The sequence below is a fragment of the Aulonocara stuartgranti genome, assembly GCF_965226115.1.
Source record: "Aulonocara stuartgranti genome assembly, chromosome: 16".
Classification (NCBI taxonomy): Eukaryota; Metazoa; Chordata; class Actinopteri; order Cichliformes; family Cichlidae; genus Aulonocara; species Aulonocara stuartgranti.
This window is the reverse complement of record NC_138952.1, coordinates 14262479-14276914: the sequence shown is the minus strand read 5'-3', so window position 1 is coordinate 14276914 and position 14436 is coordinate 14262479. Positions and strand designations below refer to the sequence as shown.

The window sequence follows — 14436 nt, the reverse complement described above, 5'->3', positions numbered from 1 at the left end:
GGAAAAAAAAAAAAAAAATCATACCTGGATTGGAAAACTCACAATGGAACATCATCACTCATGAACTCAGCCTGGCTTTTATTTTACTTCATTACTATTCCTGAAGACTGCTTAATACCTAATAGAGTTCAGGCTGTGTTGAACAATGAATGTGGTCATACCAAAACACTGAATTGTATATGCTCTGTTTTTGTCTTGTATAATTTATATATTCAGTGAACATTTGCACATTTCAATAAATAAAGAAATGAGGAGTGGCTTAATACTTTCACACAGGAATATACATGCATTTCTGTCTCTCAAGATCTATCTATCTCATAAATGAGATCTAGATAGATATTTATGGAACATTTATGTGTTACCAACAAATAGCTGAATTCTTTTTTGTAACAAAACAGGAAAACAGGTAGATCTTTGAAGGAACGATTGCACCCGTTTTCAATTTTCTTCAGAAAATATGCGGCGTGGCTTTTGCACACACACAGCAAAAAATAAATAGAGGACAATAAAAGAAGCACTAAAGAGTAGGGGACAAACAGAAGAGCCAGACCACAGAGGTTTGGGTACAGTACAGCATTTATTCCATGCAGTTGTTTGCGCTGATTTAATTCTCCCAGTTACTCGTTGCACTGTACACTGGATAATACAGGAAATTGACAGGATTGGTTGATCATAATGCCTTTCAACAGGAAAGAGGATAGAAACAAGAGTAACAAAGAAACATGAGTCCGATAACACAGGACGAGGCAACAGGATGTCCACAGTTAGAGAGACGATTTCACAGAAATTTGAATGCAAGTTGTTTGTTTTTTTCCTAGTAAGAATGAGAGGAAGTGGGGGTCCCCGCAGATGTACCGAGGTCAGCATCGCGCATCCCTCCAGGCTTCACGCCTCATTTACACTGCGGAGACAGCCCACTGACTGACTTATGTTTGAAAGTGGTTCCTAACAACCTACGATGAGATAATTACTGATGTAAAGTCTGCTAAATCAAAGCTAAATGACGAATGGTCCCCTGCAGGGTCAACGTGACGATGCTTTTGTTCAACCACACACACAAATACTGTCCTCTTCCCTGACCAATTCATTGTGCTTCCTTTAAATAATACTTTCCAGGAGAGAAGTCGTAGGTCGTGACATTTCTGAAGCTGCCTGAAATTAAAAAGAACACTATTCCTCCTCACCAGTCATCCAAAATAAATTAAATTCAACAATCATGTAGGCCAGCTACAAAGAAAAAAAAAAGAAGATCAAAATTAAATTAAAACTACACAACAATCATACTTCACAGGATATACGCCAGAAAGATAATGTTATTAACAGCTTGATCGGATTACCCCGTCATTACAACACGCTGGGTTATTTCACACGAACGTAAACAAGAGTGAAGGAGGAGGTTCGAGGAAAGGCAGAAGGTGTAAGCCTTTCTGAAGCTGTGGAGCAAAAGGCAGTCCGTCCATCGGCGTTAATAATCACCTTGTGCTGCTCGGGTTTATGACTCACACCCTCCTGTAGTGTTCAATACTGATGTGGGGACAGACTTCAAGAGTTTCCTGCTCAACCAGTCCGCTGGTCATCAAGCTCGAGGCTTTGCCAGAGCTGTGCAATGACAAAGAGAGAGAGGGAGGGAGGCGATAATGGGTCACATGACATTTACAGGTGTTTATGTACAGGAGTAACACTGAGATGAGGTCGCTCCGGTGCTCCGTGGCCTCGTCTCTGGCTTATGTTCCTTTATATGCAGAATCTCAGCCGTCTGCACACGCTTGAGCCGGCAGCTTGACATCATTATCGTTAAATTGAAACTGGCTGTTTGTCAGCTTGAAGATCAGATCAGTGAGGATGATGACAGAAATGGGGCTTATTAAAAGCAAAACAAAAGAGAGCTCTCTCACAGATGCAGTATCCCTTTTCAGCGACAACCAGAGAGGTAAAAAGTAATATTGTTCTGGATAACCATCAGGAATTAAATGATGTTAGTCAGAAAAAGGGATGAGTCAGGTTATTTACATAACACAAGCCTAACTGTCGCCATCTAGTGGCTGCCCATATATTGCTCTTGCACAAAACCTGACCATCCCAAGCAGCAAAGACATGGCCACAAAAACAGGGCATTTTAACAACGATATTCAGAAAAATTCAGAGAAAACCGTTTCTGCTGGATGAAGAACCGCAAAACAAAAAACATCAGCGCTTTGTTTTGAATCTTTATCATACCGTTTAGCAGCACAGGGTTAGTCATTTTATCACCTTTCACAGAAACACAAAATAAAGATTCCCTCTGATCACATGTTTAAAGATTGCTTTTAGGAGAAGGGTTAGCTCTGTAATCGTGAGATTTTCCATGCATGTATATGGAGTTTACAGGTATGGCTGTTATATGCTAAAACACACCAAGTGCATCACCATCTCATCTTCCTGTGGACGGTCACACAACTTGTCATTAAAGAGAACATTTCATTTAAAGGCTTTTTCTCATACTTTTTTTTTTTTAAAACTTTAAAACAATGTCGAGTCCTGACTGCCTTTCAAAAAAAAAAAGCAGCCGTGCATGTTTGTGTGAATTGGAAGTCTTTGGAAAAAAATGTAACTCTAAAGTGCGAAACATCTCACCATTACACAAAAATTCTGAAACCACCTGTGGTATGTGCTAAAAGCCGCAACGCTGATTAGACTGTGCGCCACACTAAAGATCGGAGATGGCCTGAAAGCTGCAGGGAAAGACCTCGAACCAACCATGCATGCATTTTATCCGCTGAAGACACAACTATAAACCCACAAACAACCAGAACAGATTCTTGACAAAATATTAAAATTAGCATTTAACTTATGATTTTTCTAAATTTGCACCCCGTGTGGAGTTTGCATGTTCTCCCTGTGTTGTCTCTGCGTATGCAGGCTTCAGGTTCGGTTAACAGGGGATTCCTAACTAGCTGTAGGTGTGAAATGCGAAGCTCCAGCCTCCCAATCACTCCTTTTTGGATAAAGAGAAGGAACTCTTTGAGCTCTTGCTTTTTCAAACCTTTGATTGCACTTTACTACATGCACTAATGTTCCAAGTTATTAGGAAGAAGTGTAGCATTTATTTTGATTTTGAATCATAAATGAATAAACCATCCAGATTTAAGGAGGTGTGTGTGCTGAGGAGGACAGAGGACATTAGCTAACCATAAGCCTATATTTTTTCAGATTTTTTAAATAATACATTTTTAGTTTGGTCTATATGCTTCTTAACCCCTTATCACAACACATGACAAAATAATTTTCATCTTTCAGGAACCATTTGAATTTTCTCTCAAGGCAAAATCAGTTGAGGAGTGCACATGGTAACATCTCGGCTTAGTTGGTTTTACTGTCCGTGTTCAGCCATCAGTACCTTGTGAATGCTTTGTGGTACCGTGACACAACAAATATCCCTGTGAAGCTCGTGATCCCTTCTTTCTGAAACCCTTTGAATTGTGTCTCTGGCACAAACAGAAACAGAATTACGGTCATTTAAAGAGCTCTTCTAAAAGGGCCCTGCAGCTGGGCTGATGGTGAAAAGAGTTAAACTGATAAATTATTAAACATGTGATCAAAGGCACCTGTATTTGCATGTGTTTGGTGAAAAAGGATTAACCAAGAAACTCTAACTATTTGGGACTACATAAGGAAGTATTTTAAGAAAAATAAATAAATCTGGCCTACAAGATTCACACTTTGAATGTGAATGGATTAGTGTTTATTTAAGTATTTTAAGTGCCTTAAAGGAAATTCTAAAATCCCACTCTGGACTTAAAAAAATAGCCTCTATAAGCAGCTCTGACGCCTGGCGCTCTCCGCTGGCTACCAGTCACTGTGCTCGCGTCTAGCCAGCTAGACATGCAAGATCCTGAACAAGCGACTTCTTTCTCACTCGTGTTATTGCTGTTATAATTCGCAAATAATGACCATTTTGGACATCGGCATAATCCACCCTGCTAGAAAATGATCCGTGGAACATGCCGAACCTGAAGATTTCAAGAAATGGGATACTGCACCTGGATGCCTCGTCTCCACATCCCATTAAAGTCTGTTACAGCAATAAAACGTTGAACATCAAGGCTATCTGTAAGACCTTTTCGAGTATTCCTGCATGGTCCTTAATATGTGCCGCTCAAAAAAACAAAAAAAACAAAACACATTCCTTCATATAATTGGTCCAGTCCAGTTTCACAGTCCTTGAACGATCCTGAGATGAGACTTGAAACTGTAATGTCTAATGGAGAGGAAAGGACTTTGCGTTGTCACACTCACATTCACTCACACTCTCACACACAGATAACTCCCTCAGTAACTCTGCCTGTGACATCTGATTGCTGATGACGATGACGTTGGCATGTCTTTAAGAGAAGGACGAGCAGAGTCAGAGAGGAAGAGTCTCTTTTCTTTTTTCTTTTTTTTTTTCCTATAGCTCTCGGCCATGTCTTTATCTCCGATGCTCTGTCCGCTTCATGCAGTCTTGGGGCAGCGTTTTCATTTCGCGAGCTGCAGAAGCATGCTTCGACAGCTACGTGAGGGCGGGGGGATCCTGAAGAACAGACACATCCGGTGGTTTCAGGGAGGGAGAAAATCCAGTTGCGAGGCAGGTTGTTCATGCTGGTGTTCACAATGTTTTCCATGAGCTCCATGCTCCCCACTTTACTCACAGTGGGGAGGCGGGGTGGAAGCGGAGGAGGTGGGGTACTGGGACTTGATACTGTAAACTCATGATAAAGCAGGTTGGTCAGGCTGCAGTATGAGCTGAGCGATTGCTTGTTGTTTGGAGATGTCTGTCCACAACAGTGAGATGTTGAAAGCCGCTTTTATTCTGGGTCAGTCACCTGAGAAACCAACTACTGCAGTTATGCATCTCCCCACTGAAAGCCATCATCTTCTGATTGATAAGCCCTTCTCATCATTATCATGATCATCATCGTCATCATCTACACCGTCTTCCAGTCCTGGTCTCTCTCCATCACAAAGTAAACCCTTGTTTGGATTCAAAATGTCTGTTTATTTCCTCTCTGTTCAGATCAGAGAAGTCTCATAGCTCCTGAATTTTCCTTCAGAACTCAGACAAAAATAAATTATGAACGTTAAACTATCTATTGTACATTATCATTCAAAAGGGAATCCCTGCAATGGGTTGCCTGAATGCTGTGCTAGATGAGGGGTGGGGGTCATATGGGAGAGATTACATAGGACGTTGCTATAGGGAGCTTTGTTTACAATGTTTGTCCTCTTATTGCTGTATTTTCTGCAGAGCAGAGAAGGACATGATGGCCTCCAGGCAAGAAAGATGATGAGCCCTTTAGGCAGGTTCACCACGAGGAAGGAGCCCCAACTTTGTTGTTTCTAATAGTGGCATCGGAGCACTCTGCTTCTGACGAATCGCAGTCCGAGTCCCCAAACTGTAGCGGATTCTGAGAGACAAAAGGGAACAAACAGGGGAACATTAAGAAAGATCCAGCATCAGGGATGATTTGAGATGCATTATGATCTCAAGAATGAGGTTTTGTGCAATGCAGTAAATAAAATAAACATAAATTAATGTTTCTTATGACTCCAAACAAAAAGGGTTTGGATTCATTAGTTCCAACTTTAAATATGACAGGCTATTTGTATTGCTGACATATCCACCCCTTTATGACCACAGTGGGTGGATGTGCTGCCGGCAAATCTGTAGCAACTGTGTTATGCTATCATGTGAATATGGACCAAAATCTCTGTGGAATGTTTCTAGCACCTTGTTGAGTTTGTGCCACGAAGAACAGTTCTGAAGCCAAAAAACGGGTGCAACCCCCGCTTCTTTCAAGGTGCATGTAAGATGTACCATAGTTTATAATAAGGTCAGTATGGACTGATTACACCCAAACAGCCCCTGTGACTCAAAAGCTCAGGCTGCAGACGGCTTTGCTCCTGCTTGTGCATGGGGAGCAGCTAAAACCACTTGTTTCAGGCAGAGGATGAACTGATGAGCTGCAGGGATTTTTTTTTAAACTGAGAATCATTCAAAGCTACTGTAGCAAAGTTCAAAGATAAAAATATAGAATTAGAAATGAGCACATTCGGTCCCCTGTAAATGAATAAATTAAACATCAAAGTAAAATGATTTAATGCCCTACATACGAATACAGAGTGTGTTTATCAGTAGTGATAGAGCAAAGGCTTACTATTAATAAGTGATGTGCATAGTGTCACATTATTTCAGTCTATATGTAGAAGCCCAGCCCTTTAAACCATCTGAGAGCCTTTATTTGGCCACAGAAGTGCTTTCAGCTAAATGCTCATATCCGCATGCTAAACCCATTTTGGTAGTAATCCTTTAAACAGCCGCTCATGGTGGCGCTGGAGGAAATGTTAGGACACCATTAAAGTCAGAAGACCACATGGTCTGGACTCGTGTCTTTTTACAAAGCTGCTGAGAGCTATCTGGACTGAAGCGGTGGATCTTACCACCCTTCGAGCTACATCTGCATAGAGATTCACGCAAACTGACCTCGTAGCTGTGTTCGTCGGAGCACAGCTTCCCCAACGAGATCTGCGTCTTCACCCTGCGGACGGCACACTCCTTGTCAGAGAGGCCGTCTGACTGGGTGGAGATGTCGATGGGGATGTCCGGCGTGTGGGACAGCAGCTCGTCCAGGTGTTCCTCCTGACTGGCGCTCAGCCTCTCCAGGGGTCCGCTGTGCGAGTGGTCACTGGTGTTTCCTTCCTCTCCGTCAGACACCGACAGGTTCTCTGAGCTGAAAGTAGAATAGGACTGGAAACTGCTCATACAGCGATGAGGTCTGTCAAGGAGAGAGGGGAGAAAAAAATGAAAAGAAAACTTCCACATGGTTACTGCAGCAGTTTCTTTTGAAAATGGCTCCTAGTTGATCTGCTAAAGATCATTTTCTTTTGCTGCAAACTAAATGACCTTCTGTATTCACCTCTGTCTCCTTGGAAACTCCACTTCACTATCCACCTCTCCCTCTTCTTCTTCGGATGACTCATCACCACCCTGAAAAAGAAGCGGTAACAGCTTTTAATCCCACACAAGCACACGTTACATACTCATCGGCGTAAAGCTCTGCTCACCTTCCTGAGCGGCCTGAGAGTGCGGGGCAGTGCAGAGGGCAGTGTGTGCGCGTTCTGGGATGCATCCTGTTCCTGCGTCTCTGTCTTCTTTGTGGTCTCTCCATCTGAGACTGTGTCTTTGTTGTGCGCCCCCAGAGAAGACTGGTTGCCCTCTTGGGTGTTGAGCAGCGAGTAGTGCGGCAGCTCTGGGTGGCTTGATAGGGGAGGGGTCTCCTGACAGTGTAGACAGCCGGGGAAGGGGTGAGCCTGGCAGCAGGGACATAAAGAACCAGCACCAGCGCCTGATGCAGGTTTGGAGCTGGTGGATGAAGTCCGCTGTCGCGTGTCTGCATCCACAGCGGTGGAAATGAGGTCAGGACTGGAGCCAGAAACGCGGCGCTGCATGTGGTCAGTTTGAGGGCTACGGAGGGCGGCGGCGGGGCCGAAGTATCGCAGGTTGTTGGCACAGTTGACAACAGCCTGCTCGCGACCTTTCAAGGGGAGAAAGTTCCCCTCCGTTTGAGGAGGGTGGTGGTGGTGATGATGGTGGATCGGTTGCTCCTGGAGAGAGTGGGTTTCTTCTGGTGCTCCAGCAATGGGTTTCAGCACAGTGGAGAACTCGCTGTGGCTTCCTTTGCTGTTGGCGCGGCGGTGACGAGGCTTGCTTCGGTACCGGGCTTTGCCAGGAGGGGTGGAGACCTTCGGGCTAGCAGACAGCGGTGAGGGCGACGGGAGAGGGTCTACGCTAGGGATGCCATCAGAGCGAAGCAGGTCTGGCCTGGAAAATATGAATTGTATTCAACAGTTCATTTAAGTATTTAAATGACACTCTGACCTGAACTGCGATAAATCACACATCTGCAGCTGAACCTACAGATACATGAACGTGTAACTTTTAATAGACATAATACGTTTGAAAATCAGACCTTTTGGTGGGAGGCATCCCAGGTTTGTGGGAAATGCTTCCTTTCTTCTTGATGAGCTTCTCCACAGCGTTGGATCTAACAATCGGTCGGACTAAGTGGCGCTTGTAGCTGCCGGGATATTTCTTCTCCACCGCCTGCTCTCTCCTACGGTGATGCACAGAACTAGATTTAAGTCAGATCATGGGGGAAAAGCAGTCACACTGCACTTTAGTTAAACACAACATAGCAAACATTAATGGGAAGTGAAAAGCATTCCTGACAAGTAAAGCTACATCGAGGAATCTGCAATAATTTAAGAAACTCACTATTTATGTACATCACGTGTAAGTCAAAAAAAGCAGAGACTCATAGGAAAAATCTAAAAATACTGACGATACCATTCAGATCATTTTTGTCACTCTAGCTAGCTGAACATGCTTTCAGTTCTGTTGCAGTTTGTTACTGGAAATGTTGAAAGAGGAAATACGGGCACAATGAGAGCAGGATACTAGTAAAGCACAGATATGACAAAAATGTTTATCGACATACTTCATCAGCTCCTTTTCTCGGACCTCCAGCTGCAGCATGATGGCACTGAGCTCCATGTAGAGGTTGTTGGCTCTCTCCAATTTCCTCTCATAGTGCTCCCGGATGTCCAGTGCATGCCTGAGAACATGCATGAAATGCATCCAAATGTTCAACTCCAGTAACTTCTGCTTTATGTACAAATTAAAAACCATGTCTTCTATTAACAAGCCACATGTCTGCTCTCTTTTCCCCACACACCTGAGTTCATCCCTCCTGCGTCGGATCAGCTCCTCGTCCAGCCTGTGGATGCAGGTGCCTTCACTTTTGATCTTCTCAAAATGCTTCTTCACCTCCTCCCTCCATTCTGCCTGTAATATGGACTTACACAGTCAACATGCAGCCAGAGCATTCACTGCACAAAGAATTACACTGCAAAAAGCACACAAAGTTAAGGTGTAGTCTTGCATTTCTCAGTATTGGTCCAGACCTGAGACTTAAAGTAGGTCTCCTGAGGAGTTCCCAGAACATCTGCAGAGGCGATGTCGAGATGTAGGAGAATCTGACGAAACGACGGCCTATTCCTGGGCTTTCCCTGCCTGGAGTTCATGAAAATCATGAAGGAAGATACACAGAGTATGTTTACGTTCTAGCAGTCATCATATTTTAAGTGATGTAGTAGAAAAGCTGTTTTTGCTCACCATGTCTGTTTCATGAGGATTTTAAACCCGTCCGGGCACGTGGAGGGGACGGGAAGGTGGAGACTGTTGCTCCCGACACCCCAAATAATGGCGGATGAGTCCACATCTTTGTAGGGAATCTCTCCAGTCAGTAGCTCCCATAACACAACTCCAAATGACCTACAACACACAAGCAAAGATGGACAGGTTTCATTGCAGAAACATGACTATTAAAGATGACACTTAAAACATCCTTTTCTATGATGTGGAAAAGCTAAACATTGCTTCATATTTCTTCATCTATTACTCACCAGATGTCTACTTTTTCAGACACAGGCTCATTTCTTATCACTTCTGGGGCCATCCAGGCCACCGTCCCCGCAAATGACATCTTTGTACTTTTATCACTGAGCTCTTTGGATGTGCCAAAGTCTGAGATTTTCACAGTGTCGTTGTGGGTCACCAAAACACTAAAAGATGCACAAAGAGAAAACACAGCAAGGTCAGTCTATTTGGTTAAGAGGAGTGTAAAAAAAAAAAAAAAAAGAAAGGAAAAAAAAAAAAAAGGCAGACAAAGCAGGATGAGTTGGCCCGGGGTTAAAACATTCAGGCTGATGATGATGATAATGCACAAGTTTTTACAGGGTATGAGCTTTTCTTTCTTTAGCACTTAGAATCAGTTTTAAGCCAAAACGACTTCGCTGATAGAGAAGCATCTGAATCACCCCATTAGTCGAATGAGTCTGACCTTTCCAGCACATTCAGACTGCTATTATTCTGCTGACTAATACAGTGTGCGGCACTGCTGCAGCACGATGATATTGATTAGAGATGCAAGCGTGCAGCGGGGATGAGACAGAACAATCTGTCATACTCATACATGAAGACGAGTAGCTTTTGTTAAATTTGAGAATGGTATTTGAGTTAATGTCAGACTATTCAGAGCAGAAAGGATGGATTGTGTGAACACAGCACTCATGATGCACCAGGAAAACTATGCATTTCATTCCCACAAAAAAAAAAAAAAGAGTAAATAACTTAAATTTGATTTGGGTCTACTACTGTGTTTTCTCAACACAAATGTATAAGATGCTCCTCCGTCAGAAAGTTAATCAGCTTCCTGCCCGACAAACTCACTTAGGAGACTTGAGGTCTCTGTGGATGATCTTGTGCAGGTGTAGGTAGTTCATGCCGCTGGCAATGCCTGTGGCCCAGTCCACCAGCAGCCTTGGGGTCACTTTCCTCCCCGCTCTCAGCACCTCATACAGCTGACCCTGGGCACAGTACTCCATGATAATGCAGTAACAAGGTGCCTGGGTGCACACACCCCTGACACAGAAAAAAAGACAGAATACATGTTAAACACACCCAGAGCGCCACCAGATGAAACAAACGCGTCACGCACAAGGGCGAGTGACTGTGGACTTACTTGAAGCTGATGATATTGGGATGCTTGAGCTTTCGCAGGTGTTTAATGTCCGTCTCCTTCTGTTCTCGCACCTTCTTGATAGCCACTTCCTCGGAGCGAAACTTGCCCAGGAAGACGGCACCCTGTGCTCCGCTGCCGAGCCACTGCAGCTCTGAAATCTCCTCGAAAGGAACCTCCCACATGTCTGAAATCAGGTTAGCAAGTTTTGTCAAAATGACCACAGCATCCTGGTACTTTGCAAAGTGTACATGATGAACTACATGTGTTCTTTAGCAACTTTTTTGTCAGTAATGTCAGTAATACTTGCTTTTCAGAACAGTGTTTTATAGGCTTAAAGCCCAAGGATAAGGATGTTTGTGTGTCTTTCATTTCGGTTTATATAAATGTGAAGCTACTCCTACAAGTTATGAAGAAGTAAATACTTCATATTGGTTTATAGCAGTGGTGTCCAAACCCAGACCTCGAGGGCCGGTGTCCTGCAGGTTTTAGATGCGTCCTTGATCCATCACAGATGATTTAAATGGCTAAATTACCTCCTCAACACGTCTCGAAGTTCTCCAGAGGTCTGGTAATGAACTAATCATTTGATTCAGGTGTGAAGACCCAGGGTGAGATCTAAAATCTGCAGGACACCGGCTCTCGTGGCCAAACCTGCTCCATAGGTTCAGATACCTATAGGTACCGTCTCCATCACAGCAGGTCTCTTATCTTGTAAAACCTTCTTTCATCCTTGCTGCTATCCTTCTGTCCCCTAACACTCATCTCCACCCACTCCACCCTGCCTGTTCTCTCCATTTCACCCCTCTTGTGCATTGCCCGTCGCTTTGGATGGCTGGCATCGGGTACTTAAACACATCCACCTTCACTACTGACTGCATCTTTCTGCTTGCCTCCCTCTTATTCACACACATTTTGTCTTCCAATATTTTTGTTAAACCCTTGAATTATAGCTGAAAGTCTGCACTTTGATCACAGCTTTCAAATCCACAGTGGTGTAAATTTCCACAAATGACCACAAAAATACACCAGAAAGTACATATTTTATAGTTCTTACCAATATTTGTATAAATAAGCCTTTAGCTCCTATAAATGTCTTAGACCTTCAAATACTGAATCATGCTGTTTAAGTGGTTTTAGAAACAGAAGCTACGACCTCTAGCCCAGACTACGGCTAAGCAGCCACGAGATCCAGCCCAGTTCTGTCTGACCTCGACTCATATCCCGTAGCTCTCGTCCAGCCTGAGCGTGCAGCCCTGCGGCAAGGTGAGCCTACCTTTACCATGACCTCAATTCAAACTGACAGCTGTGCAGCTTCACTTGCAACAGCAAAGCGGCGAAGCCAGGACGGGCTATTCAATTACAGTTTCAGAATACATTAGGAGAAACAAGAGGGAATCTTTTGTTCGTTTCTCAGAAGTTTCACAGGTACGGGGACATCTGAATTAAACAAAAAGCATTTAGCATGTTAAACTGATGCAAAACAGAAAGATAAAACCCAAAGTTTACCTTGCTGTTGTAGCTTGTATTCAGTAGAGTAGGTCTTCCCAATAATGTTCCACACAGGCCGCAGGCAGCCAAAGAGCCCCTCTAAGAAGCCTCCCGACCCAGGAGGGGCTCTTTGGAAGTGCAGCTTGATGTCATCAGGGTGATGCGGGAGGTTCGGCTTGCCCTCTCCATTGTGGTCCATTGGACAGTCCCCCTCTCCCATATGCTCGTCCATGCCGCTGCCACATCCAACGTGCTCATGGGATGCCGGCGACCCAGCTTCCTCGTGGTCCTGCTCCTGCAGCTGGAGCACGCTGTTGTCAAAGTGTCCGCCTTCGCTCCGAGTTGAGTCCACGCTCAGGGCTGCGTTTGGTGGACTAGTACCGCCCAACATGGACTCCTCATCCTGGCCAGGCGTCTGCAGCAGGGGAACGGGCAGGTGTGTCGGCGGAGCGAGGTCTGTGATGATCTGAGGAGGTAAGTTGGATAGAGGGGCCTGAGGAGGCTGCGGTTGGGAGTTAGGCGAGCTGGATTTCTTCATGCTGTCCCCAACCACAGTGAGTTTGAGCTCCTCCTTCAGCTTGCCCACCAGTAGACTTGGACAGGAAGTCCAAGAGAGCACCTCAGGGGAGCTGCCCATGGTGTCGTGCATGTGTATGGGCTGCCCAGTGACGATGAGTGGGACGTGTCCTAACACACTGGTTTGTCTAAATGCTGAAAATCACCTGAAGAGAAAAACAGAATGAGAAACTGTTAACTAGATTAAAAACTACAAAAACAGGAATGCAATTAAATACATTTACATAACTATAGTCACCTCAGATAAAACATAATTAAAGCTGTCTGCATGATAGGACCCTATTACGTCCTAAAACAGACATGAACACCTCTCATGTCCTCTATTAGATCTGCAGGGATTGACAGAGCATTAATGATTATTATTTTTAGCTACACAGTGCAAACACTGCAGGGTAAATGATGTTGGAAATATCAGAAAGGCATCAATTCAGTGCGGAAGAGACAACACTGCAGAATTAATACTAATAACTCATTTCTAGGAAACTTATAGGAAACAGTCGGCCGAAACCAATCACACACACCAACCGAGGCTTTTCTATTATCTCTCTGAAGCAGTAACACTGTAGACGGGATTAAAGACCTTGCTGTGTATTAGGACTGCTGAGAGGAAGACATCTGGCACGAACAGCCCATTCTCAGTCTTAAAGCCAACAAAGGCCCAGGCAGCCGTGAACACGGAGGGTCAGAAACCGACACAGAATCACCAGGTGAAGATCTTTACCATCCTAATGTGTCTGTGAGTCAGGAAGGGACACAGCATTTAAAAATAAACGACAAAAAATATGCAAATCCTCTGTATGCACTTTTATATTTGGATTTTGATATTGTGACATATTTGGTAAATGCACTGGTGCTTTTATAAAGCTTTTCTACTCTATTTAAGCACTCAAAGTGCTTTCTTTCTGCAAGCCTCATTCACCCATTCATACAAGCACCCTTTTCTATGTCTAACTTTATATAACCTGCTTGCTCTTTATAAAACTATAACTTTTATCCTAACATTTACAACTTGGGGTTTGGTGTCTTGATGAAGGCTATTTTGACATGCAGATTAGACCAGCCCTGCGAAAGATTAACGGCTTGTCCAGGAAGTACCCTGCCTCTCGCCCCATGACAGCTGGGATAAGCATGAACTGGATGGATGGATGGATGGCATAATTATAATTCTTTGTTAATTGAGGAAATAAAATACCAAATCACACTGACAAATTGCCTATTGCATCCACAAATATTACACAAATACTTCCACGTCCACTGATGGTGACGTGGCAAAAGCATAAAATCAAAATAATAATAATTAAAAAAAAAAAACATTAAAATTTTGTTGTGTTACATAACACTGGCTCACATGATCTGAAGGTTAAGGTTTGATAGTTTAATAACACTAATCAGGAAATAAATCTGAAAGATCATCCAGCTGGTGAACCCCGAGTAGAGATCATTTCATCATGCATACCGATCCAAAGGTTAAGCACAAACATTCATGCTCAAGCACTTTTTGCCTGATAACATCAGGCATAGTTAAAAATTACCAGCAATTTTGCAACGTGACAAACAAAACTATTTATTACGCAACAACAGAACCAAAACTATCAACATTATTCACCTTCTGCTACCAATTTTGCAACTTTTAAAAGGATCGGTCATTTCCTAAAAGGCAGATTTTAAAGAGACTGTGGGGAACTTCAGGCAATGACTAATTTGAGTGCATTTACGACAGTAGGATGAAATATAATAAAAACTATGTTTGGATAAAAACATAAAGTAGTAAAAA

General features: G+C 43.5%; 1 protein-coding gene across 4 annotated transcripts in view; it reads right to left on the bottom strand.

Moving 5' to 3' along the window:
* Positions 1 to 558: 558 nt before the first annotated feature.
* map3k13 (mitogen-activated protein kinase kinase kinase 13) overlaps positions 559 to 14436 on the bottom strand; it is a 36957-nt gene continuing 23079 nt past the window's right edge. For 3 of the 4 annotated variants that reach the window (XM_082507791.1, XM_082507792.1, XM_082507793.1), the window contains 13 exons: positions 12105 to 12808; positions 10599 to 10782; positions 10307 to 10498; positions 9481 to 9639; positions 9191 to 9349; positions 8980 to 9088; positions 8751 to 8860; positions 8514 to 8630; positions 7986 to 8147; positions 7081 to 7837; positions 6933 to 7003; positions 6500 to 6791; positions 559 to 5423 (listed from right to left, as the gene is read on the bottom strand). In XM_082507791.1, the coding sequence (XP_082363917.1) occupies positions 5322 to 5423; positions 6500 to 6791; positions 6933 to 7003; positions 7081 to 7837; positions 7986 to 8147; positions 8514 to 8630; positions 8751 to 8860; positions 8980 to 9088; positions 9191 to 9349; positions 9481 to 9639; positions 10307 to 10498; positions 10599 to 10782; positions 12105 to 12735 (3045 nt within the window). In that variant the 5' untranslated portion in view covers positions 12736 to 12808 and the 3' untranslated portion in view covers positions 559 to 5321. The remainder of the gene's footprint in view (positions 5424 to 6499; positions 6792 to 6932; positions 7004 to 7080; positions 7838 to 7985; positions 8148 to 8513; positions 8631 to 8750; positions 8861 to 8979; positions 9089 to 9190; positions 9350 to 9480; positions 9640 to 10306; positions 10499 to 10598; positions 10783 to 12104; positions 12809 to 14436) is intronic. The other variant, XM_082507794.1, reaches the window with a different exon arrangement.